A 22,919-nucleotide genomic window follows, 5' to 3' on the forward strand; every position below is an offset into this window, starting at 1 on the left:
TGCTGAGCCATGGCCTTGTTTGTTTTCATGAAGATATTAACCATTAACTGGTGGGTGTGTGCCCCAGAAGGAACCCAGAGATGCGGGGAGCAGCGATAACAGTCTGTGCCCGCTTGTGTGGCATGCATTGTGGGGCAGGCAGGGCTGCATCTCTGCCATCTAAAGGCCCCAGCTGCAGAGCCCCAGCCCAGCTGCCATTTTGACAGATGGCTTAGGAATAAGAGGGCTTAGAGTCTGAAAAGCACACTGCTGCCAGAGTCATCTTTCTTAAGCACCCATCTGACCGTGTCATTCTCCTTCTTTTAGACCTTTCAGAGGCACCCTATGTTGACTCCGAAATAAATGCCAGTGACCTTGGCTGCCTTAAACACTTGCACAGTCTGGCCTCGGCCCCACTTTCTGATTCACATCTTGACACTTCTCATGTTCTGGTCACAATGGGCTGCTTGCCTTTCTCCGCAGTAGACCAGGCTGTTTTTAAAACTCTGTGCTTTTATGTAACCTGTTCCCTCTGCTTTAGTAAGTCCTCCTTCGCACCCCTTTCCTTCTATCTCTGGCAAGCACTTACTCATCCTATAAGCCCAATGCCAGTCAACTCCTCCAGGAACCCCTCCTAGATGCTTTCCAGGAGTGCCCCTACCATTGCTGAAGGCAGACCTAGCCAGACTCCTTCTCTCCACCTCCTGAACACTGGGTACAGCCCTCAAACCCCGAACTTACTGCATTCAGTTAGGAGTGCCTCTCCTCCCTCTGTCTCCATCCCCACTCTTCACAAGCCCCCTCTCCCATATGAGCTGGGCAATTCTCTGAGCAGGGCCCATGATGTTTGTTCAGAAAACAGTAAGGGAAGTGGGGCCTCTTCACACACAGGCCCTTCCTGCCAGTTTAAGTGTCTGGCTTTCTGGTGTTTTTCCAGTAGCTACTCTTGGAAGTTGCTGTAACCAAAGCTACTCCTCCCCGTGCTGCCTCCTGAGGCAGCAGGCCGCTGCTCTGCTCCTGGGCTAGGCTTGCTGGAGAAGCCACGTGCAGGAAGGGTTATAAAAAGCCTTTCCATAAATTTTCTGCATGACATGCCAAGAACTGTAAGTTGTAAATCTGTTTTCTTGCTTCAGAGAGAAGTAGGGAGGAGGAAATGGCTCATTTCTATTCAGCTCTGGAAACAAGCCTTGCCTTGTATCTGTCCTGGGCTACCCCTGCCATTTTAGGAGGCCTCAGGGTTGTCAGCCTCAGTAACTGACTACTGTGGTCGTTTCTTCTGTGGCTTTTAGATCTTTTCTACAGTACTCACATTTAGGTCACAGAGCCACCTAGTGGCACCTCCCTTCCTTGCTGCTTTCAGTTTTTCTGTGTTGAGTTCTGTCATCACTCTGGTGATGAGCTCTGGTGCATTTGGGCTACTGGGCCGTCCACCTCCCATAGCAGGACATGCGGCTCACCTACGTGTGGGCTCTGCGGAGGAGGGCTGATTTCAAGAGGATGTTGAGTGAGAAAAGACAGGTTTTTTTTTTTTTTTAAGCAAACCTTTTAAAAATTTATAAAAACAGTATAATGTCATTACTTTTATTATGAATTGTTTAGAAAATAGTTGTATTTGCAAGGAGGGATAAGGAACATATATAATCCTGTCTCTCCAATAGTAGCTATTTTTACCTTTGTGAAATTCTTCGTAGTCTTTGCCTCAATTGTACAATTTTTTACATGATGTATGTGGAATTTTTTCTGCCTTTTTTTAACCTCCTAATGTATCCTGAACACCTGTTTTGCTGCCAGCTATAATTATAATTTTAAAGGATGCATCACCATCAGTTAAATGGATGGACTGGGGTTTAATTGACTGCCCCTTCCTTATGTGAGCTGTGCGAGGCAGCCAGGACGCAGCAAAGGAGGCAGAATGCACATGAGGACAGGGAGAGGAGAAGGGGGCAAAGAGGCTCCCATAGCTGGCTGCACCTCACAGTTGTTCTTTCCATTCTACCTGCTCTGTTGGGGGATTCCTACAGCTGGCTTCCAGTCTGTACCCTCTTGATGGATGGGTACGAAGGACAGGTGCCTTCTTACTACACTCTCACCCTGTGCCAGGCGCTGTGTGTAGTGTATTCTCTTAAGCAATCCTGCCAGTCAGAGTTTCTCCTCACTTTACACACACAGACACTGGAGGAGGTGAGGAGAGGAAGGAACATCTTCACCCAGAGCCTTGAGGGTCACGGGGCAGTGGGGCCTCGGCTCATTCTATCTGGCCCAGTCTCTGTGTCCACTTGACTTAACCATGTGGCCATGTTAATTCCATCTTGAAGGCAGGGAGAGGTCATGGGCAGCTCCACTCCCCCTTATGGCACTCTGATGTTCCCAGTCACAGCTCTGGGTCTCTCTCCACAGCCTTACGACAGTCTGCCTACCTCACAGACCTGCTTCTTCCAGCTGAGGCTGCCCCCATACTCCAGCCAGCTGGTCATGGCCGAGCGCCTGCGCTATGCCATCAACAACTGCCGCTCGATTGACATGGACAACTACATGCTCTCAAGAAACGTGGACAACGCCGAGGGCTCCGACACTGACTACTGACCGCGCGGGTGCTCTCACCCTCCCTTCTGTCCCTCAGTAATGCTCACTTCTGATTTGATGTTGATATACTTTTATGGTAACTACGTAGATGTTTTAGGAACATAAACCAACATTATAAACAGTGGCCACATTTAGTTATTCTAAATGTAACAAAGAAATTAGATGTTTTTATTTTTCTGTGATTGTACAAAAACAGCAAAAACAAAGTGCTCTCAGTCAGGTTTTTCCCTCCATATTTTTGGTCACTTTTGATAAGTTTGCATGAAACCATTTTGGTGCATTTTTAGTTGGGAATGGTACCTTTTTGTAAACCCACCCAGTGAACATGAAATTGTACATTGTGTATAATTGTTCATTAGAAAGGACAGTTTTACATGAATATTCATATATTTATTTTGTTTTAATTTGAATTGCCTGTTCAGGGTTCCTTATGCAGAGAAATAAAGCAGATTCAGGAATTGGAGCGTGGCTGTTGGTATTGCTTCCTGCGGAGCTTCTGACTGGGGGCTACCATTGAGGCAGACATGAGCCCAGAACACGATGAGCTTCCAGGCTGGTCTTGCTCTCACGGCTTTTTGACCCATTCAGAAACATTCCTTTACACTGAGGGTGGGCTTTACTTGGAAATAACATAGCAGGGAACCATGTGGTTCTAGGAGACCCCTCTGGGTTGGAAGCCCCTATTTTCCATTGTTCTTCTGTCACCCTGGGTCTCTCTCACTTTGTTCCCTCAGCTGCTCCACCCCTCTCAGCACCACCCATCCTTCTCTGGACAGCCCCAACTAGCTAATGTGGAGGGCGACTCTACCAGACAAGGAGGAAGAAGACCACAGTAATGTTGTCTGGCCCTTCCTGTGAAGAACCTACAAAGACAAAATGAGCACGCGATGGAATTAAAGAACAGGGCAGTTTACAATGTGTCTCTGTGGGGAGGGCAGCCAAGGGGAAGGTGTTACAGAAAGGCCAGCTACCACTAACAGGCACTTAAGCGTGTATCAATGAGTGAATGAGTGGGTGAATGTGTGAATTAGCGTGAGAACTGATGAGTGGCTTTCACATCCTTGCATGATGGAATTGTGCAGAGGGCTGGGGAAGGGGTTACATTCTTGGTGCTCAAACTCAGCCACCCCTGCGGGCCCTCAGTGCTGTGTGTGTGTTCAGCAGCATCAGGGTGAGCGTGTGTAAGCATGTGTTTCTGGGGGAAGGGGCCGTCTTGAGAGCAGTTGGGAGGGCTCTGGCTTCTTGGAGTGTGTGCAGGAAGACGGGCAGGCCCGTGGACAACGTGTCTTCCTCACCTACAGCCAGTTCATGCCACAAGCTGCTTGCACTGTACTTCGTGGACAAGGTCTTTGCCGACAATGTGCTCAAATGACGTGCCAGCCAGCCAGCCAGCCCTCTGCAGGCAGTTATTTTTTTCCACAAGGAAGATAGAAGGTGTATATTTTCAAAGAGAAATAGAAAAATAAGGTTTTGCCAGCTAAGATAATGTGGTAAATGGATCTTTCCTAGTGAGGATATCTAAATATTTAGAATGGTGACATCTTTGTTTTATTGAAAAAAGGCTTCAACTAGACTTGGGTCTCAGGGAGGGACTACAGCTTTTGGGGGAACCCCCGGAGGTCTGGGTAAAGATGAGCCTCTAATACCTATCTAAGAGCGTAGTCAGTAGCATCGTTGAAGGGCTCTGGGCTTGAAGCCCTCCTGTTGGGAGTGGGAAGGTCCTGCCTGGGCCTCTGGACCAGGAGAGAATTTCTCTAAGAAAAGAAAGGCACCTGTGCTGCCAAGATCCTGAACGAAGCCAGGAGAGGCCTCTTAGGGTCTTCTGAGCCGCTTCCTACGTCCCTCTTGCTGAGCTGGGCTAAGGACATGCAGAGCAAAGGATATATCTGCAGTCTCTAAATTCAAAATAATGCCTCACCCTGTGCCGCTGCCACAGTTTGCTCTGGACTGAGGGGCAGGAGCACCCCCAGAAGACCAGCACTCATGGTTGCAGGTCCTGGGCTCAGGACTAACAGACAGCTGCTCAAGTTTGACCCTGTGAGGGGAATCTGCACAGTGCCATGGTTTTATAACGCACACTGTTCCTTTGCCAGAAACCTGTTATTTCCTCATTGTCTTGACTTTTTTCATTTTTGCTAGTTGCCCAGGCTGGTCTGGAACTCCTGGCCTCAAGCAGTCCTTCCACCTCGACCTCCCAAAGTGCTGGGATTATAGGCGTGAGCCACGGCGCCTGGCCTCTCTTGACTTTTTGAAAATTCTGAAAGAGGGGGAAGCACAAGTCTCTGATCTGAGGAGTTGAAGTGAGCCTGGTCAGGCGCTTCCCTTGGTTCACTTTCAGCTCTTACAGAGGCTTAGGCAGTTGTTTGCTGGCCTCATTCACTTAACAAATACTTGGCAGTTTTTATGACCCTTAAGCAGTCTCAAGAAAACTTTGACCATCAGTTTTTAAAATTTAAGATTTCTAGCCGGGCGTGGTGGCTCACGCCTGTAATCCCAGCACTTTGGGAGGCCGAGGTGGGTGGATCACGAGGTCAGGAGATCAAGACCATCTTGGCTAACACAGTGAAACCCCGTCTCTACTAAAAATACAAAAAATGAGCCGGGCGAGGTGGCGGGTGCCTGTAGTTCCAGCTCCTCGGGAGGCTGAGGCGGGAGAATGGTGTGAACCTGCGAGGCAGAGCTTGCAGTGAGCCAAGATTGCACCACTGCACTCCAGCCTGGGTGACAGAGCAAGACTCCATCTCAAAAAATAAAATAAAATTTAAGATTTCTTCTGACATCCTTCAAAGTACGGCTTTGTTCTGGGCCTCCTAGCTTTGTGGCCTTTGCCCAGGACTTCTGGCCGGATGAAACCTACATCTGGTGAGTTTGGTTTTTAGCCAGAAGCAGATCTTGGGCATTGAATCCTAGAGCTGGAGAGAAAGTCTCTAAGGGGTCTGATGATCTCTGCCTCTATAAACCAAGAATCCAAAGTCAGGAGAGGGAAAGCTGGATCATAGGTGTGCCCTGGCTAGAACTGGGAGCCTTTGCTTCCTGTCAGCGTGCCGTGGTAGAGCCAGGGGGGCTCAGTCACTTCCCCTCCAAACACTCATCCTGTGTAGAAACAGGCCAGTGTGTCCCTGCAAGACAAGCCTCAGAGCACCACCTCCTGCCAGCAGCCTGCTGCCTCCTGGGAAGGATCTGGAACCCTTGACCTAAGAGTGTGTGGCTCTGGTCTCTCTGCCGGCGCTGGGGCCCCTGTGCAGACCAGCAAAGTGGTCACAGGTCAGCCTCCAGCCAGGGAGCAGTGTCCTGCCCCAGTGGTGAGGTTCTTCCTGTTCTCTCCCACCACCTTATCCTGCATGTGACCATTCGCTGCCTTGGCCAAACCTTAGAAAGAGCATTCCAGGAGTTGAGGGAAAGGCTGTGAGGGCACAGAAAATCCCAAGCCATTTCTGGGTGGCTCAGGAATACAATCAGGCTCCCATCAGCCCTGGCTCACCCCTTCCCTGGAAATGCCTAGGGCTTCTTGACCTTTGCCTTTGCTGTGCCATGCCTGCCAATGGGAATATCCTCCTTACGGTTGGAACCTGTGGGAGCTGGGGTCAGCCCACAGGCCCAACTCAAAAGCTCCGACTGCCACAAAGGGTGCCTGGCTTACCCACAGATAGACCTGGCTTGCTTCTTCCCAGTGCCTGGAATTTGTGCGTTGTACCAGGCACTCAACTTTTCTAGCCCCCCAAGGATATGAGGATACCTCCCTCTATCCCTGTCTTCCAGGCACTGCACATTTAGACATAATCTTATAACAATGTCACAGAGAGGGTAATGGTCCCATTTTACAAATAAACTGAGGCTCAGAGATGTCGTATCTTGTCAAAAGCTATGGATGGCAAAGCTTGGAGATCACTCAAGAACACCCCTTCAACCTCAGCTGCATGTCTCCCAACTAGGGCTGAGTCCCTCCAGGTAGGGCCTGGCCCAGCCTATGGCCAATACCCAGTAAATGCTTGTGAGATGAATTAGTTGGTGGATTAAGCCTGCAGGGGGCCCTTTTTTCTATGCTAACCTGAGTTTGAAAGGGTTGTTTTTTACTTTTTAATTTAGGGGTGAAGGGGCACAGAGATTCCATGCCCTCCCTGGACATGCCACCCTCCCTCCAGGAACCTCCATGCATGTGGCTATCTGGAAGCTCAAAAGTGGTTTTGTAGATTAAGTGAAGTGTCGCGCTCTGTTAAGTGCTTTGCTCATGCCTGGTGGTGGTGAACAGTGTCTGTGAGAAGGCAGAGTGGAGAGCCATGTGTCTCCATCAGTGCCCACCCTCTGGGGGCACCTAAAATGACCCTTTGCTTCAGAACCCAAAGCTCCTTTGGCTAAGGTGGGGGCCAATTTGGGTCCCTAGAAACAGCACTGGACACAGCAGCACTGCTTGAGTTCTGTGATCACTATGCCTTGGGATGCAGGGGAGTTACTAGGCATTGGAGGGTTAACCTGGGAACTTAACCCCCCCTACGAAAGAGCTTCCATGGGAAAGGGGGGTCATCGGGGAATGCAGGTTGCCCCATTCTAGCTCAACCTACAGTGACCTCTGCTTTACATAATCACAATCCTTACAAACACCCCAAAAGCAAAGTTCCCTTGTCATCTTTAGTACTCAGATCAGAAAACTGAGGTTTGCAGAGGGCCGATCTGTCCTTGGTCACAGGGCTAGAAAGTGAGGGACATGGGATGGAAACCCAGATCCATTAGATCCTGAAACCAGGATCCTGTTGTTCTCCAGGCTAAGCCACCAATTTAGGACAAATAGAACATGCCGGGAATTGGGGCTTATTGGAGATGATGAAAACAAAGGCCTGAGGCTTAAGTGGCTCTGTTGTAGACAAACATTGAACCCCCTGGAAGCCTGAGCTTTCTTTCAACAGTGTTCAGAGTAATGGGAGAAAAATTAATTCCCAACAAGGCCTCTCCAGAGTGCAAAGCAATGGTGGGCAAATAGGGAAATCACCAAAAAGCAGCCTGGGTCTCACAGGCTAGTAGCAGGGTCCTGCCACTCCACCGCACCTGGTGGTGTGACAGAGCTGGCTCTCCTGACATAGGGATTAGAAGGGATTATGCTGGGCCAGGGCTTACTGTGGCTACCCTGTTTCTGGAGTAAGCACTGCCCCAGCCAGGAGCCCTTTGGCAGTCCCCAGAGGGGCTGGGGTGGGACAGGGTGCTGCTTGCCTGTCCACATGTTCTGCTTGGAACAAAATCCAGGGCCGCTGGGACTTCACCTGACTCTCATCTGTATATGGGGCCCTGGTTCCTTCTGGGGGTACATTGGGCTGAGGGGGAACGTTCATCTCTTGTTTCATCCTCACATTAATCTGTCCATCCACTGCTACCCCCATCCCTTACCGTAACCAAACAAAGCAGGTGCAGATGTTTGAATTAACGAAAGCGAAGTCTGATAACAAAAAGTAAATTTATTACCCAAAACTAGTAAAGGGGGAAGTAGCCAGATTGCTATTTAAAGTAACTGCTTCAATTTTTAGTGGGGAAAGCAATTTTTAGGGGTTTTTAAAGGGAAGACTGGATAAGGAAGACATGCAAGAACTGGGCTGAGTATGATGTCTGTGTGTTTTGTCCTGGTGGCTAGCTTGGGTTTCAGTCCACCTGGATTTCGGATTGACATTATTTTAACAATGACCAGGTTATTAGCCATTTTGAAGTAATTTTTGGAGGTTTGCAGCTGGGTCTCCAGACTTGGTCTGTCTCAAGACTAGCCCCTGAAACTTCTAAGACATCGCACAATGAAATAGTAGCATACAGTTAGATAAATGAAAAGGGAGCATATCCGGTGAGAAAGGGGAGGGATGTGGAGTCGATTTTAAGGCTAAGGAGAAAGGCTTTTGAGTTGCCTCAAGGTTACATTTTGAAACCCAAGAGAATGGGGAGAAAAAGGTTTAAAATGCATGAAGTTAAGCTGCGGGCTACATTGCTTCTCTGATATCTGCTACTCAGCTTCCCTGCTCATTCACTCTGCCCCAGTCACTCTGATCTCCTTGCTGTTCCCCTAACACACGAGCCATGCCTGTAGTCCGCGGCCTCTGCACTGCCTGTTCCTCTGCTAGGAGTGTCTTGGCCCCCTGGCTCACTTCATACCTTCAAATGTCATCTCAGTGAGGCTTACATTGGTCAACCCTTTCTCAGAGGCTTCACTCCACCCCCCAATCTCTTGCCAGCAATCCCTAATAGCCCTTGTTACAGCCTACACTTTTTTCCAAATACTTTCTACCTTCTTTTTTTTTTCTTTTTTTTTGAGATGGAGTCTCGCTCTGTCGCCCAGGCTGGAGTGCAGTGGCGCGATCTCGGCTCACTGCAAGCTCCGCCTCCCGGGTTCACTCCATTCTCCTGCCTCAGCCTCCCTAATAGCTAGGACTACAGACGCCCGCCACCACGCCCTGCTAATTTTTTGTCTTTTTTTTAGTAGAGACAGGGTTTCACCGTGTTAGCCAGGATGGTCTCAATCTCCTGACCTCGTGATTCACACGTCTCGGCCTCCCAAAGTGCTGGGATTACAGGCGTTGAGCCACCGCGTCCGGCCCTTTCTACCTTCGTGTATACCAGTTACCTGTTGTCTCTTCCCCCACTAGAAGGTAAGCTTCATGAGAACAGAATTTGTCTTTTTCCTTGCTGTTTCCCTATTTAAGCAATAAATTCAGGAACCTGTGAGTAGGGATCAAGCTGCTCTTTAACACAGAAGAAACACCTGGCCTTGGATGGGTGAAGGGCTTTATCGCAGCTGGCGCTGGGTGGAGCAGGAGTGTGAGCAGCGCCCATAGTGCTCCTCGTCTCTTCCACTAACCCAGAATCCTCCCCAGTGACCCAGGACCAGGCGGCTGTAGGGGGGCCGAGAGCCTTCACTAAATGTGACACATCAGTGACTACAGCCCTGAAATTGAAATTGGAAGCCCAGGCTTGTGTTCATGTCCAGCAAATCCAACAGGTGAAAAATCTAGCTTGTCATCAGCTTATAATGGTTCCATTTTCAAAAGCTTAGCCAGGGCTGCTGGTTTTGTTTTTAAATGTTTGAGGCTTTTTTTTCCTTCCAAATCATTTATTTTTCCCTTACGATATGAGAACAGTAGAAAATATGGGTAACTATGCAGTTTATGTAAGCATTCAACAACTGGGAGCGAATTTTCTACAATTGCGAGTGCAGTCACTCTGGGAGCGCATCAGCCCCAAGAAAGGTGGGCAGGCAGACGCGCGTGCGGGCAAAACCTCAAAGAGGAGCGGCTCGGGGGCTCTTTCTGCCCCTGCGCCCCTGCTTCCCCTCCTCCTGCTTTACCGAGATCACTACCGGGGGCCTTGGAGACGGCGGTCCCCAGAGCACTCCGGGAGCCGGCCGGTTCTCGCGGGGTCGCTCCGCCCGGAGGCTCTCCAGACCCCTGCGCGCGGCAGCCCTGGCCCGCGGCAGCCCTGGCCCCCGTCACCCCTGCGCGCAAGCCCGCGAACTCCGAGTGCTCAGGTCCTCTCCACCGAGGTGATTTCGATTCAACGGCGATCGGAGTCCCCGAGAAAGGTGCAGGCGCCTCCCGCCGCCGTGCGGAGGGCACAGCAGAAAGCCTGGGGCGTAAGCAAGAGGGGAAAGGAGGTGGTGTTGAGTGAGAACCAGCCGAGTGTTTTCCAAACATCCATTTAATCTTGCGTTTATACTATATATAAAATCTTAACGTGAGGTAGGCTTTCTTATCCCCACTTGCAGACAGGGAAAATGAGGCTCAGAAGATGCGGTGGTGGTCTGCATGGTGGCAGAGCTGGGTTCGCAGCCAGGACGGTCTGAGGCTGCGCTCCTTCCCCGGGGACTGCGCGGGGCGGTGTCTAGCGCGGCAGAAGCTTGCCGAGGGCCGCGGCGGGCGCGCGCGGGCGCGGGGGCTGGTCGGGCAGCATGGCGGCGCTGTGCTCTGCCCTCAGGGCCAGGCGCGGGCACGCGGCGCGCAGGTGGCGCAGGCCGGCCGCGCTCACGTTGCGGCAGAAGTCCACGTGCAGTGTCTGCAGCGCGCGCCCGTCCGCCGCCACGGCCGCCAGCGTGCGGTTGGTGACGCGCGCGCAGTTCTCCAGGCGCAGTGCGCGCAGGCGTGGGCAGCAGCGCAGGAGGCGGGCCAGGCAGTCGTCGGTGACGTGGCCGCAGCCCGACAGCGTGACAGACGCCAGGTTGGGGCACCTGTGAGGAGAGTGCGGTGACCTGGGGCTCACTGGCTTGTTAAAGCCACCCAACCGCCCCGGGGACTGGGTGGACTCGTTTACTGAGGAGGACTCGGGCCCTGCGAGGTGAAGACACTTGGCTGCGATGACACGGCAGGGTTCCACGTCGACTTTCTGGCCGACCCATTTTCCCTGTTCTTTCTGCCCCTGCACCTCACCGTACCGTCATTTGCGTGGCTTCTTGGCTCGTAGCCTCGGGATCCCTAGTGGAAAGCCCTGAGCCCGGCCCAGCAGAGTTCTGGGCGGCTGTGGACAGAGGGAATGCCGGTTCTAGGAGCCACAGCCCTTGTCTCTTTGTTTCACTCTGGATGTGCTGCCTTGTGGCGACTGACTGCTCCAGTCTAGCTTCAAGCCTGAGGGCCCCGAATGTCCCGGCGGGACGTGAGTGGGAAGAGGGATTTGTTTCCTTGGAGGTGGCTTAGTGACAGGCCCATCCCAACCCTCGAGGCGGTGGGGGCACGCGTCAGCATTGAGTCCGGGTTCACCTTAGTTGACTAGAGCTGTTTCTGCATCCCCTGGGCCACCAGCCTGGAAAAGGGCAGGGATTGGAGGCAGCTAGACGCAGGCCCTGAGCAGGTACAATCAGGGACACCCACCCAGGTGGCTTGCCCAGAAAGCTTGGGGGAACCCTCTGCTGCAGCCTCACCAGCCCCTCCCAACAAAAAAAAGATCTTGAGCCAAGTTAGACTTGGCTTATCACCATGTCAGTCACTCACAGAGCCTTCGTTTGCTCTGCGTGGGGGGAATAATGTCTACCACTGGGGTTGGGAGGAGCCTGCAACGGGGCCTTCCACAGGCAGTCATAACCCGCTTTGCCTGGAAACAAACGGGACCAACCTGCTTCCAGTCCAGAAGGACCGACTCATGGGCCAGGGCCTTGGCTCCCCGCAGCCAGAGGGAGCTAGAGTCTGGGCTGGGGAAGCGTTTCCCTTTCCCCGTCAGCCTCCCCTGCAGCTCCGTGACTGCCCCTGGCTGGGCCAGCTCAGCTCCTTTGTGCCTGGGGTGGGAAGTAAGGCACTAAAATATGCTGGGCGCAGCCAGGTGTCACACCGAACCCAGGCCTCCTTCAGGTTCATGCGCCTTCGTTAGTCACCCCGTCAACCTCTGCACCCCTAGTTTTGTAAGTGAAGAAACTGGCCCAGGGAGCTCAAGTGACTGGCTGGTGACTGACTTGCTGTCAAACCCAGGACAGATGTCTGAGCCTTGCTGAGCGCCACTTTCTCATTTGTCAAGTGGGAGGAATTGTTACCTTCAAGGTGGTTATAAGGATTAGGTGTTTAAACCTCAAAGGTGTTGGGTGATCTTTTCCTCTAAGAATCTTTGGAATAATTCTGATACAAGGAAGAAACAAAGAGCGACTGTCTCCCTGCCCAGCCATCCTCAGCCATTCCTCCCGACCTGAGCCGAGTGCCAGAAGAACCAGATTCGGTAGACGTTCATCAGTACCTACTGTGTGCCAGGTGCCACTGTGTCATTCTCTTATTGGATAAGAAAAATTTAGCACATTTTACAGAAGGAGAAATGAGGTTGCAAGAGTTTAAATATTTGAGCTGGGATCACATGGTTGGACGAACTGGGTGACCCAACAGAGCCCTGACAGCAAAGCCTTTTGCTTTTTATGTGACAGCAGGGCCCCTTGCTTGATCAGTACAGTGGCCTGGGAGGTCCACTTCACACCTGCAGGTTTGGAGCATTAAGCTCGGTTCTCTTACAGTAAGAATGGAACAATTTCAGGACATGTTCTGCCATTCGCGCCCCGCCCCTCGCCATATCACTCTCTAGTCTGATTCTTGGGCCTTGTTAAGCCCATCAAAATGGCCTTGTCCAGTCAGGGCCCAGCCCCGAGCCCATCTTCTGTTTTCTCCCAGCTCAAAAGAAAGGTGGGGTCACTCGCTGTTTCCTTCCACTCCTGTAGTGCTGCCAGCAAATAGCAACTATGAACTTGGGTGGCAGTAAACTGGCTGAGCCTAGTTTTCCATGAACAGCAGGCCCAGTTTGATCAAGGGAGTGTTTTTCCTCAAAGGCAGCACAGGACTGGCAGAAGCTCAGTGAGAGGCTGGTTGAGTAGCTCCGTGTTCTTGCCTGGGTCACTATACCCATGAGGCTGGGGCCATGGAGGGAGCCTGGCCTGGTGGTTCAGCGTCTATGTCTGGGTCTGGGGTGGGGTTAGCAGATAAACACAAGATGTACTTGGGACATACTTATACTAAAATATTATTCACTGTTTATCTGAAATTCCTATTTAACTGGGCAGCCTATATATTTGCTAAAATCTGGCAACCCTAGACTGTGGGCAAATCATACCACCTCGTGGAGCATCAGCTTGCTAATTTGAAAAAGTCACCCTCCTTAGGAGTACTGTGTAAATCAGTAATTCATCTACTCCTGGAGCCTGGTTTGGCTTAGCTGACCCCAGCACGCTGGCTCCCCCACCTCTCTTTCCTCCGCATCGTTTCCCAGGCCTCGAGGGCTGCTTGCTAGGCCTAATGGAGGGGTGAGCTGATTGATGCATCTGGAAGCCTTTTCCCAGAGCCTGACCTTGAAAATCCAGGCCCAGCTGGACCCACCCAGCACTTAATGACTACCAGTACGGAGGCCCCACTTCCTGGTGTTTGCATGAAGCAGCTCCAGGACCTGTGAGGCTAAGTGGAGGATTAGCAATTGTTTCCCTCTTGATTTTTTTTTTTTTTTTTTTTTTTTTTTTTTTTTTTTGAGACGGAGTCTCGCTCTGTCGCCCGGGCTGGAGTGCAGTGGCCGGATCTCAGCTCACTGCACGCTCCGCCTTCCGGGTTTACGCCATTCTCCTGCCTCAGCCTCCCGAGTAGCTGGGACTACAGACGCCCGCCACCTCGCCCGGCTAGCTTTTTGTATTTTTTTTTTTTTTAGTAGAGACGGGGTTTCACCGTGTTAGCCAGGATGGTCTCGATCTCCTGACCTCGTGATCCGCCTGTCTCGGCCTCCCAAAGTGCTGGGATTACAGGCTTGAGCCACCGCGCCCGGCCTCCCTCTTGATTTTATCATCTCCTGGGGACCATGCTTTGGGCGGGTCTGGATGTCTGCCTTGGGCCTGCCTCGTCTGAGGCACCTCGAAGGTGGAGCCATCTTGGTCTTGTAATTTGCTCTTCCCTGCCCACCAAGAGGGAAGCCAGAGCTAGCGGGGCCAGCACTGCTCAGGAGGCAAGGTGGCCTACCTGTCGCACACCTGGAGGAGGAAATCATTGACCAGGCGCTCGTGCCGGCTGCAGATGCTTCTCTGGAAGGCACTCTTGAGCCAGTCCTCGATGCTGCACACCTGCACGCGGCTGGAGTGCCAACAGATGGAGAGACTGCGGAGTGCCGGGCCCAGGAGGAAGTTGTCCTTCTGGAGTTCAGTGAGGGAACGGAAGTGCAGCAGGGACCAGAGTGCGGGGTCCTCAAACACGTCGTGGAGCTGGGAGCAGGTCCTGGCGAGGCTCTTCCTGCTGTCCTTGTCTAGGAAGGAGAAGAGGTGCAGCAGGCACTCCCGGTTGAGCTGGGTTATGTGCATGGTGAGCAGTGGCCACATGTGAGTGCAGCTGCAGCCAGGGGACGGGCTGACCTGCCTGCTCTCCTCCTCCCCAGCCCTGGGCCGGTGGACATATATGGTTGAGGAATGGTGTTTATTTTTGGCTAACTGGTGCTGCAGCTCTGCGGAGGGGTGAGGGAAGAAAAGCCAGGACCCAGACATACGTGCGGCAGTCTGTGGTTCGGCTTCTGTTCAGAGGGATTGGAGGTCCTGGCAGAAAAGGAGTCTATTGAAGTTACTTTCCTTAAAAGGGATTTTTTTCCCCTTTAGCTGACAATGGTGTTTAGCTGCAAGCACTTTTGGCTTTTCCCGAGGCGTTTTCTTTGGCGGTGGCGGTGGCAGTGGCGGTGGCCAGGCCAGCTCTGTCTGGCTTTGCAGTCTCTACTCACGGGGAAGGAGTCTAATTGTAAATGTTAACTGTGTTGATTTTCTAGTACATCAGTGTGGAATCTTTTGCTCCACCCTTACTAGAAAGAAACCTGTTGTGTGTGAAGAGCTAAGGGTGACAGTTGTGAGTTGTGAGCAGACTACATGGCTGCTGCCTTATTCCTGTTGTTTTTGTGCCATACAGTAATTGTCTCCAGGCTAGGCTGGTTGGCCTTCAAGTCCTGCTGCTTGCCACCAGGCAGGGGGATTTTCCTGGGCCTCCCCAGCAGCTAGATTTTTACCCTGAGTTGTTTCATAAAAGATTTTACTGAAGTAGCTTCTTTCCAAAGTTGTGTGTCTGTGTTTTATTGGTGTTTTGTGGTTGTGTAGTTTTGGTCAAGCAGTACTGAGTGTGTGTTTCAAATTTAAATTTACTTGGCTTTACATTTTCTCACTGGTAAGGCCTTCTACTATGTATGTATAACCTGTATTTCCCAAAATGTCAGGATGGATGAGGTAGCTCTTAATGTGAAACTGCTTGAAACAATTTTAATATTTTAGTCCATCTTTGCCTTTGACCACACACCATCCGCTCTGAGTGCCCTCTGTTCCCTCTTGGAGAAGCCAGTGGGGCCACCCCTGCCCTCTGACTCAACTCTAGTCCAAGTTGCCTGGAGGTACTATCTGTGAAGCTCCCCCTTCCTGAGTACCCGAGGCCTCACAATATGGCAGAACCGTTTCCTCATGCTGCTTCACTCCCAAACCCAGGACCCAAACTTAACTCCCTTCTTTGAATCACAGGCGTTGTTTTTTGGTTTCCTTGGGGGATGCTGATATGGTGCAGCTGTATAGGCCACGTTCTGCCTAGGCAATAGTGAGAAGAGAACGGTTTTTCCTCTGCCAGCCCAGGGACTACCACCTCAGTGGTTACTTTTGCTTGTTCTCCCATTTGGAACAAGAGGGAATGGGAATCTTTTTGTTTTCCCATAGACACAAATGAAGCAGCCTATGCTGAACCCACTTCTGGAACTAAGGTTTGGTCAGGGCTGGTGCAGCTTTGCCTTTAAAGGCAGAAAGCAGTCAAGCAAAGAAGAAAGTAGCCATTGTCAGTGGCTTTCCTGAGAAGCCAGCCTCAGCTGGTGCCCCTGTGCCTCCGTTACTCCACTGTGCCAAGATGAAGTGCAGCGGGGGAGGGGGGGTTCTCTTAAAAACAAACCAAGGAACAGTCAAAAGGAAGCATTTCCCAAGGAAGGGGAGGCAGCTACTGCTGCTATTTCAAGCTCATCGATGTAGTGCTCAATTATAGCTGACACCCTAATTTAGGCTCTGTCTAGGTGTACTTCTCCACTTAAAATGGATGCTGTAATACCACAGGTGGTGTTATTAGAAAGCTGCATTATCTTCACTTTCCCTCCCCAATCCTCTGCAAACCAGTGCTTTTCAGAGGGTTGACCCTTAGGAATAGGTGGTTCTTTCAACTTCTTGCAAGGCCAGAGCGGTACTTGTGCCTTCACTGAGTAAGAGTCACTGCTTCAGCGTGGCTTCCAAGGTGCACTACTGCAGCCCTGCTGGAATGGCAAAAGATTGGCAGGGAGCACATTTAGAGCCTTGCCCCTCTGCTGTTGCTCCAGGTAGGCTGCAGGAAGCATCCTAGACTACCAGGGCCAGGGAGAACATGCTCCTGCATGCTGCAGAGGGTCTGAGGCACAGCCAGAGGAGGTGACGAAGCTCTGCCCTTTGGCCTTGTCCAGAGCTAGGCTGTTTGGCAGCAGTGACAGCAACCACGCAGCCTCTGACCAGCACAGCTGCCAAAAGAGAATGTGCCCCAGGGAACAAGGATGCATGACAGTTTGAACTGCAGGAACCTGTGTCTTCAATTTTAGAAGACAAGAACAGGCAAAGGACGAATGTCGAAACAGGGTTCCGTCTGCAGGCGGCATGGGGGCAGAGAGGTAGTCTACAGGAACTTAACTGTAAGCAGGATGTTTGTTTAACAGCAGTTATTTGCCTGTTTTACCTTAAAAGATGACCAATATCCTTTGCTCAGAACCCCAAAACTCATGCCTCAGGGTACAGTCTAGCTCTAAAGGGGAGGGAAGGGGCCTTATTTTTGTAAGATCAGTAGTCACAAGAGACTGAGGGTGATTTCACTGAGCAAGGGTGAGTGGGACCTCAGGCACCTGACTGCAGGCACTAATCTCCCGGCCATCACTTTGCCCGTACAGGTCACTTCATCCTGTTCCGGGTACAGCAGCTCCAAATCGCGGGGATTCTGTAAGAGCTTCCTACCTGTTGACTGAGGAGGCCCACAAGTTGAGTAAGTACATCATCATTTATGTGGCTCCACTGAAAAAAGGTGTTCAGAAATAAGTCAAAAGGAAAGAGAACAGACTTTTAATGATACTTTTTAAAACAGTTCAGGTTGGTGAAGCAGAAAAGGGATGTGATTACAATTTAAATGAATCAGTTACTTGCACAATTAATCTTCTTGGCATCATACACACTGGGTTTTAATGGAAAATGATGACATCACAGCATGACCAGCGCTCATGGAAGGCAGTCGAGTCCATCACGCTCACACCTGAGGGGAAGGCACTGCACCCACTGATGAGACGCAGAGACCTTGGACTACAGACGACACCACATGCCCACTTCTTCCTCGCCTGCCTATGGCTACTCCTAGTCACCTGGGACCCAGGCCTTGGCTACAGGAACACTTTTTCCATGGGCTTTTCCAGGGCCCAAGTAAAGAGGCCACTTCAGCAACAGAGGGTACAGGAGAGAGTTTAGGGGCTGGTGGAGATTAAAGTGGGATAAGTGTATCTAAATAGACTTACGTACACTAAACCAAAGGAGAGGTTTGGCTTTAAGAAATAAATATGTCCCCAACCCCAGAAACCAAGCTGCTGAGTAGGTTCCACAGGTGAGATACACATTTAACACTCACTCTGGGCCAGTATACTTGACTGGTTTAATTCTAGCATATTTGTCATCATTATACACTGAGTAGAATACAGTGGATAAGCAAAGGTTTCTCCACCATGGAGAGAGATTTGTGTTGCCACAAACTGTTTCTATCACCCACCTGTGTGGGAGGACTTCTGAGAAAGTTTTCTTGTTCCAAGGAGCCATGTGACTCAGTGCGAGGCCCTGCCTCAGCAGAAGCTCTGAGCGAGAAGCCACATATATTGCTGGAGACAACATGGCACACGGGAAAAGCCCTGAAGAGCACAAAAGATCAGCTTTCAAAATAGGTGTGGTAAGGCTACACAGTTAAAATGAAATACAACAGGCACATTTACATCACTGGTGTTCAAGTGCACAATTCAAATGGATCCAATCACTTTTCTAAAGAATCTTCATACCATTCAAACGTTTCTGTTCAAGTAAAACCAACCAATAAAAACAAATTCAGAGAGAAGATGTGTTCATCTCTTAAGCCAACAGTATCACCTGTCTGAAGACCTCTCTGCCTGACAAAGTAGTCCAATGTTGCTAAAGTTCCATTTGGTATAAAAATACAGCTTTTTTTCACCATCAACTCTGCCCAGGCCCTTACTGTTCAACAGCTGCCCATTCAGAGACTGAAGATTGAAGGATCAATGCTAGAGGTTACAGCTGTCTACCTTCTAAGCAAAAGAGCCCGGATTCATAGGAGATACTTCGCACGATCACAGGAGACACATTTTAGGTTCAATTAGATGTGGTGTTAATGTGTGATACATCAGATCAGGTTGGAGCTGTCATTTTTGTAGATTAGAACTCATCAAATAGCAGAGTTTCATACAGTTTAACCTAATGTAATTTAGCACTGTAAATTAACTTAAGCACACATTTCCCTATTATCTTTTAGGACTCCAAGTTGTAAGACCTAAACATGATGGCAAAGCTTTATTCTTTGGAGTGAAAATTTAGAGCAGCACTGTCCTACGCTGTCTGTGGGTGCTGAGCACTTGAAATGTGGCTAGTGTGACTGAAGGCACTGAGTTTCTAATTTCAATTTCAATCACATGTGGCTAGGGGCCATTGTACTGGATGATATAAGTTTACACATAATTGCAATTTGCTCCTTGTCATCTTAAAGTGTTTAGCAGATGTGTTCTGGGAAGATGTGGGATTTATCCAGTTAATATTAAAATGGAAATGGAGCTACATCTGCTCCCACAACTTCAGATATCCAACCTGAGGGAAAGCCATCAGACTGTTCTTACATTCATAAACTTAAAAATAAAAAATGATCAAGATGTTTTTAATAGAACAGGCTGGGTGTGGTGGCTCATGCCTGTAATCCCAGCACCTTGGGAAGCCAAGGCGGGTGGATCACTTGAGCCCAGGAGTGCAAGACCAGCCTGGGCAACATGGTGAAACCCCATCTCCAGTAAAAATATTAAAAATTAGCTGGGTGTGGTGGTGCCAGCTACTTCGAGGCTAAAGTGGGAGGATAGCTTGAGTCTGGGAGGTTGAGGCTACAGTGAGCTGTGATCATGCCACTGTGCTCCAACCTGAGGGACAGAGTAAGACTCCATCTAAAAAAAGAAAAAAAAATGTCTGAAAGTTTTGTTGGCTTAATACAAAATACATTTTGTTCCTTGTGGAGAATTGGTAGGCTACGTCTACCAACGCCCCCCCAACCAAAAAAAAAAAAAATCAAAGGACTGTCTGAGAACACTTGTAGAAACTACAACTGCTTTCAAAATCAAAGGACTGTCTTAGAACACTTGTAGAAACTACAACTGCTTTCTTTAAATGGGATTCTGGTTCCAAATTTGAATTTGAGTTAAATCTATTTTTTAAAAACAAAACTGGCTGGGTGTGGTGAGGCGGGCAGATCACCTGAGGTCAGGAGTTCGAGACCATCCTAGCCAACATGGTAAACCCCTGTCTTTACTAAAAATCAAAAAAAAAAAAAGTAGTCCGGTGTGGTAGTGGGCACCTGTAATCCCAGCTACTCGGGAGGCTGAGGGTGCAGTGAGCTGAGATCATGCCACTGCACTCTAGCCTGGGCAACAGAGCGAGATTCTTGTCTCCAAAAAAACCCCCAAAAAACGAAACGAAAACTCTACTTACTCAAAATGAGAATACTTTCAACTTCTCCTCTCAGGAGAGGCCAATGAGAGGTGTTAAAACCCAGAGCAGCATTTAAGATTCTAAATTTTCTCCTGTGGAAGCGCACCCCCCCAGTGACAAACTGAAGTGCAGGTGATGAGCCAAGTAAATCCCAGAGGCTCACACCTCTGACTCAGGTGCCAAACACAAGCAGTTAAGTCTAAAATGGACATGCCATTTTAGCACTTCCAGTGCTACAACTAAGGGGGAATGAGAGACTGATTCAAAAAGGAGGCAGACGCCATGGCTTTACCTCACTGTAACACCTATACCATGTCAGTGAGTCACAACATTTTTTTAAACATTACATCTATTTGGTCTTTACTCCCATCTTACCTCCCTGCAAACAAGTATGCCCCAAAACCATAAAACCAACAAAGAGTAATTCTTGTATTTGCAGGACAAGTACAACTGAACCAACAAATTTATTTAGTTAGTGCTGATAAACAGCAGCCTTGAGAGACAAGCAGTAATTACCTGGTCTACTTAATGATGCCCTTTGTTATCTTTTACAGGCAAAATGATTACTCAGCAGTCACTGTGAAATTTTGTGGGCCACAAGTTGTGTGCACACATGATCCTTGATTTAGAGACAACCTGATCTCCATTACAGCTGTGAAAAGACAGCAGGCAGTTGTGTCACTCTTCACAATAAGGAACATATCTTGCTTTCAGTATGTGAGAGGAACAAAAGCATTGATGTAAATGTGCCTCATAGTGAGAACTGAAAACATTAACATAAAATAAAAAAGTCAAATAAGACTAAGTTCTTAAAACTACATATAAAAATTGAATTATTACAACTAAAGCAGCAAATCAAAACGTCTGCTGAGGTTTTCTGGTAGAACAACAACAAAATTAGTTGGTGCCCATGTTCAGTAAGTCACTACCATTGAAAAAACTAAACCCAAAATAGGAAATTGAAAAGTGCATAATGAAATTAAATCTTGGATCAAGTATTTGTGGAAAACTGGAAATGTTTCTCTGGTATGGTTGATGAATGATGATTTGGAGGAGGTATTAAAGTTTATCTGATCCAGCTTTGGCCTGGCGTTCCACGTAGAAAAGGATGTAGGCCTTTGCCTTCACCACAGTCTCCTCGTCAGTCAGTGTTACAGTACTGTCATTGAAGTGGAACCAGCGGCCTTCATGAGTTGCGTATGCTGTGTAATGTCCAGAACCAACCCTGTAAAGGCAAAAGACCAAAGGAAAAAAGGACCTCAGAAATCACAAAAAGACCTGTAAACTACATAATGTTAGATTTAAATTTTAGTAAGAATACATCCTAGACTTTTAAGATGCTTACTAAACTCATGTTTTTACCTTCCTCCAAACTGACCAGAAATCGAGGGTTTGCCAGAATACAAAGCAGATGGCCCTGGACTAATGGAGAAAATACAGGGGAGGAACTCTCAACCTAACAAGCACAGGTCAAGGCCTACGGAAACATGGAAAACTATGTACCAGGTTTTCCCATCAGAATCTTAGGAAAAAACTAAGCTTAACAAAGAAGGGCACCCTTCTCTGACACTGTGGTCATCGGGGCTCTCCCCTCTCAGCATGACCCACCCACTCACACACGGAACCTTAGAGTCAGCCCTCCAAGAAAGACAGAAGGCCTGCAGGTAGAAGAGACCTTCGTAACTGCCAGGAAAACCCTATTTAAACAATAAAGATCCATCTCATCATTTACTATGCGTTTACTATGATTCAGAATAAACCACCAAAACCAAATTTTAAAGATATTTAAGCTTTTTGCATGCCTACAAAATCAAATTTTTGAGAGGAAAGAAATACCAGGAAGAACAAGTAAAGTGATCAACCCTGGGGAATTGAATGCAGAAAACCTAGGGGAACTTTAAATTTTTAAACTAGTGCTAATAGTTTCAAAAAGATAGTGCAATCATAAAACAAGAATAGGCTGTTATTGAAAAAGTTGTCAGAAAAATGTGATTGATGTAATATAAATATTTCATGGAGGAGCTAATCTTTTATTTGGATACAGATGAAACCCAAATTGGTGATTTGGAAAAGTAGGCCATTGACAGTCCTTAGAAACAGAGACAGAAATCATTAAAGAGTATTTAAGACATGTGGAAGAGAGATCCAGGAAATTCACTATGCACATAATAGGGGTACAGAGAACAAAGAATGGGTTCAGACCTACAGTAGAAACATTTTCATGAGCTGAAGGCACCAAACTAAAAGTGTCCCTACCAACTACCAAGCAAGAATACATTTGATGATATTTAAGTCCAAAGATAGAGGATCCCTACCTACTTCCAAGGGGAAAAAAGCCAGGCGTCTATAAAGTAGTGAGAATCAGACTTGTCCTTCATAACACTATGTGAGTGTAGATGTTACTTTATTGACCTCACAGCTGTGCGGGAAAAGGATTTTCAACATGGAGAGTCGTTTGCCTACATATAGTAGTCTTAAGTTTGAAGGTAGAATAGCAACTCTCAGACCAAAAACCAGGTTAGACCCCTAATACAAACTTTTAGGGAAAAAAATTAGTGTTATTATTTAACAAGACTTAAAATGAGTCTTTACAGTAGATGACATGGAGTAAGTTATTCCAAATAATTTCCCTTTTTGCCCCATTTAAATTTCAGTTGGTAAAGGAATAAGCAACTTTGGAGTCTGTGGACAAACAGACCGGGTTCTAAATACTGGGTTCAAATGAACCATTCTCCATTTCATTTTTATTTACCTTCCCTTAAGGCTTCATAACATCATCTCAAGAGTACTCTTCTACAGCAAAACTGAAGGAAATTTCACCTACTTTATCTGAATCCAATTTTTAGGGAGAACTATCAAGAGTGGTTCAAAACTGCAGCTCATTGGGCTGGCTACCAGGTATTCCCACCCACCAGAAGCTAGCTGTTGTACTCACCCAGAACCATGGTGCACCACCACAGCGGCGAGGTCATACAGGCAGCTCTCCGGGCCACTGTTCTCAGGCTACAGAACAAGGAAGAAGGAGCAATGGTCAATGACATCAGTATCTCGATGACCTCTAACCTCTCCGTGTGATGACAATCTTACTGAAGAGCCATTTTTTCACCATGCTAAAAAGGTCTCCGTGTGATGACAATCTTACTGAAGAGCC

The 22,919-nt window shown here is 48.7% G+C and overlaps 3 protein-coding genes and 1 long non-coding RNA gene across 16 annotated transcripts in view; 2 read left to right on the forward strand and 2 right to left on the reverse strand.

The window, feature by feature from the left end:
- HERC1 (HECT and RLD domain containing E3 ubiquitin protein ligase family member 1) overlaps window positions 1–3,025 on the forward strand; it is a 233,966-nt gene extending 230,941 nt beyond the window's left edge. For all 8 annotated transcript variants that reach the window (XM_030930058.1, XM_030930064.1, XM_030930063.1 and 5 more), the window contains one exon: window positions 2,377–3,025. In XM_030930058.1, coding sequence (XP_030785918.1) covers window positions 2,377–2,562 — 186 coding nt within the window. In that variant the 3' untranslated portion in view covers window positions 2,563–3,025. The remainder of the gene's footprint in view (window positions 1–2,376) is intronic.
- Window positions 3,026–9,657: 6,632 nt separating this feature from the next.
- On the reverse strand, window positions 9,658–16,236 carry FBXL22 (F-box and leucine rich repeat protein 22). Of its 2 annotated transcripts, none has more exons than XM_010355456.2 (2): window positions 13,983–16,236; window positions 9,658–10,152 (listed from the first exon to the last, which is right to left on the reverse strand). In XM_010355456.2, exons 1-2 carry the CDS (start codon window positions 14,495–14,497, stop codon window positions 9,762–9,764), a joined length of 906 nt encoding a protein of 301 aa, XP_010353758.2. In that variant the 5' UTR covers window positions 14,498–16,236; the 3' UTR covers window positions 9,658–9,761. The 2 variants fall into 2 exon arrangements, with proteins under 2 accessions (XP_010353758.2, XP_030785819.1); XM_030929959.1 differs by lacking the exon at window positions 9,658–10,152 and adding an exon at window positions 10,210–10,750.
- On the forward strand, window positions 10,620–22,886 carry LOC104655913. 2 transcript variants are annotated; one of them, XR_004057216.1, is made up of 3 exons: window positions 10,620–10,857; window positions 16,927–17,018; window positions 22,615–22,886. It is a non-coding gene; the product is annotated as an uncharacterized LOC104655913 (long non-coding RNA). The 2 variants fall into 2 exon arrangements; XR_004057217.1 differs by having other exon boundaries at window positions 10,747–12,251.
- USP3 (ubiquitin specific peptidase 3) overlaps window positions 20,193–22,919 on the reverse strand; it is a 94,571-nt gene continuing 91,844 nt past the window's right edge. For 3 of the 4 annotated variants that reach the window (XM_030929956.1, XM_030929957.1, XM_030929958.1), the window contains 2 exons: window positions 22,704–22,771; window positions 20,193–20,993 (listed from right to left, as the gene is read on the reverse strand). In XM_030929956.1, the coding sequence (XP_030785816.1) occupies window positions 20,828–20,993; window positions 22,704–22,771 (234 nt within the window). In that variant the 3' untranslated portion in view covers window positions 20,193–20,827. The remainder of the gene's footprint in view (window positions 20,994–22,703; window positions 22,772–22,919) is intronic. The other variant, XM_030929955.1, reaches the window with a different exon arrangement.

This window comes from Rhinopithecus roxellana, chromosome 5, assembly GCF_007565055.1.
Source record: "Rhinopithecus roxellana isolate Shanxi Qingling chromosome 5, ASM756505v1, whole genome shotgun sequence".
NCBI lineage: Eukaryota > Metazoa > Chordata > Mammalia > Primates > Cercopithecidae > Rhinopithecus > Rhinopithecus roxellana.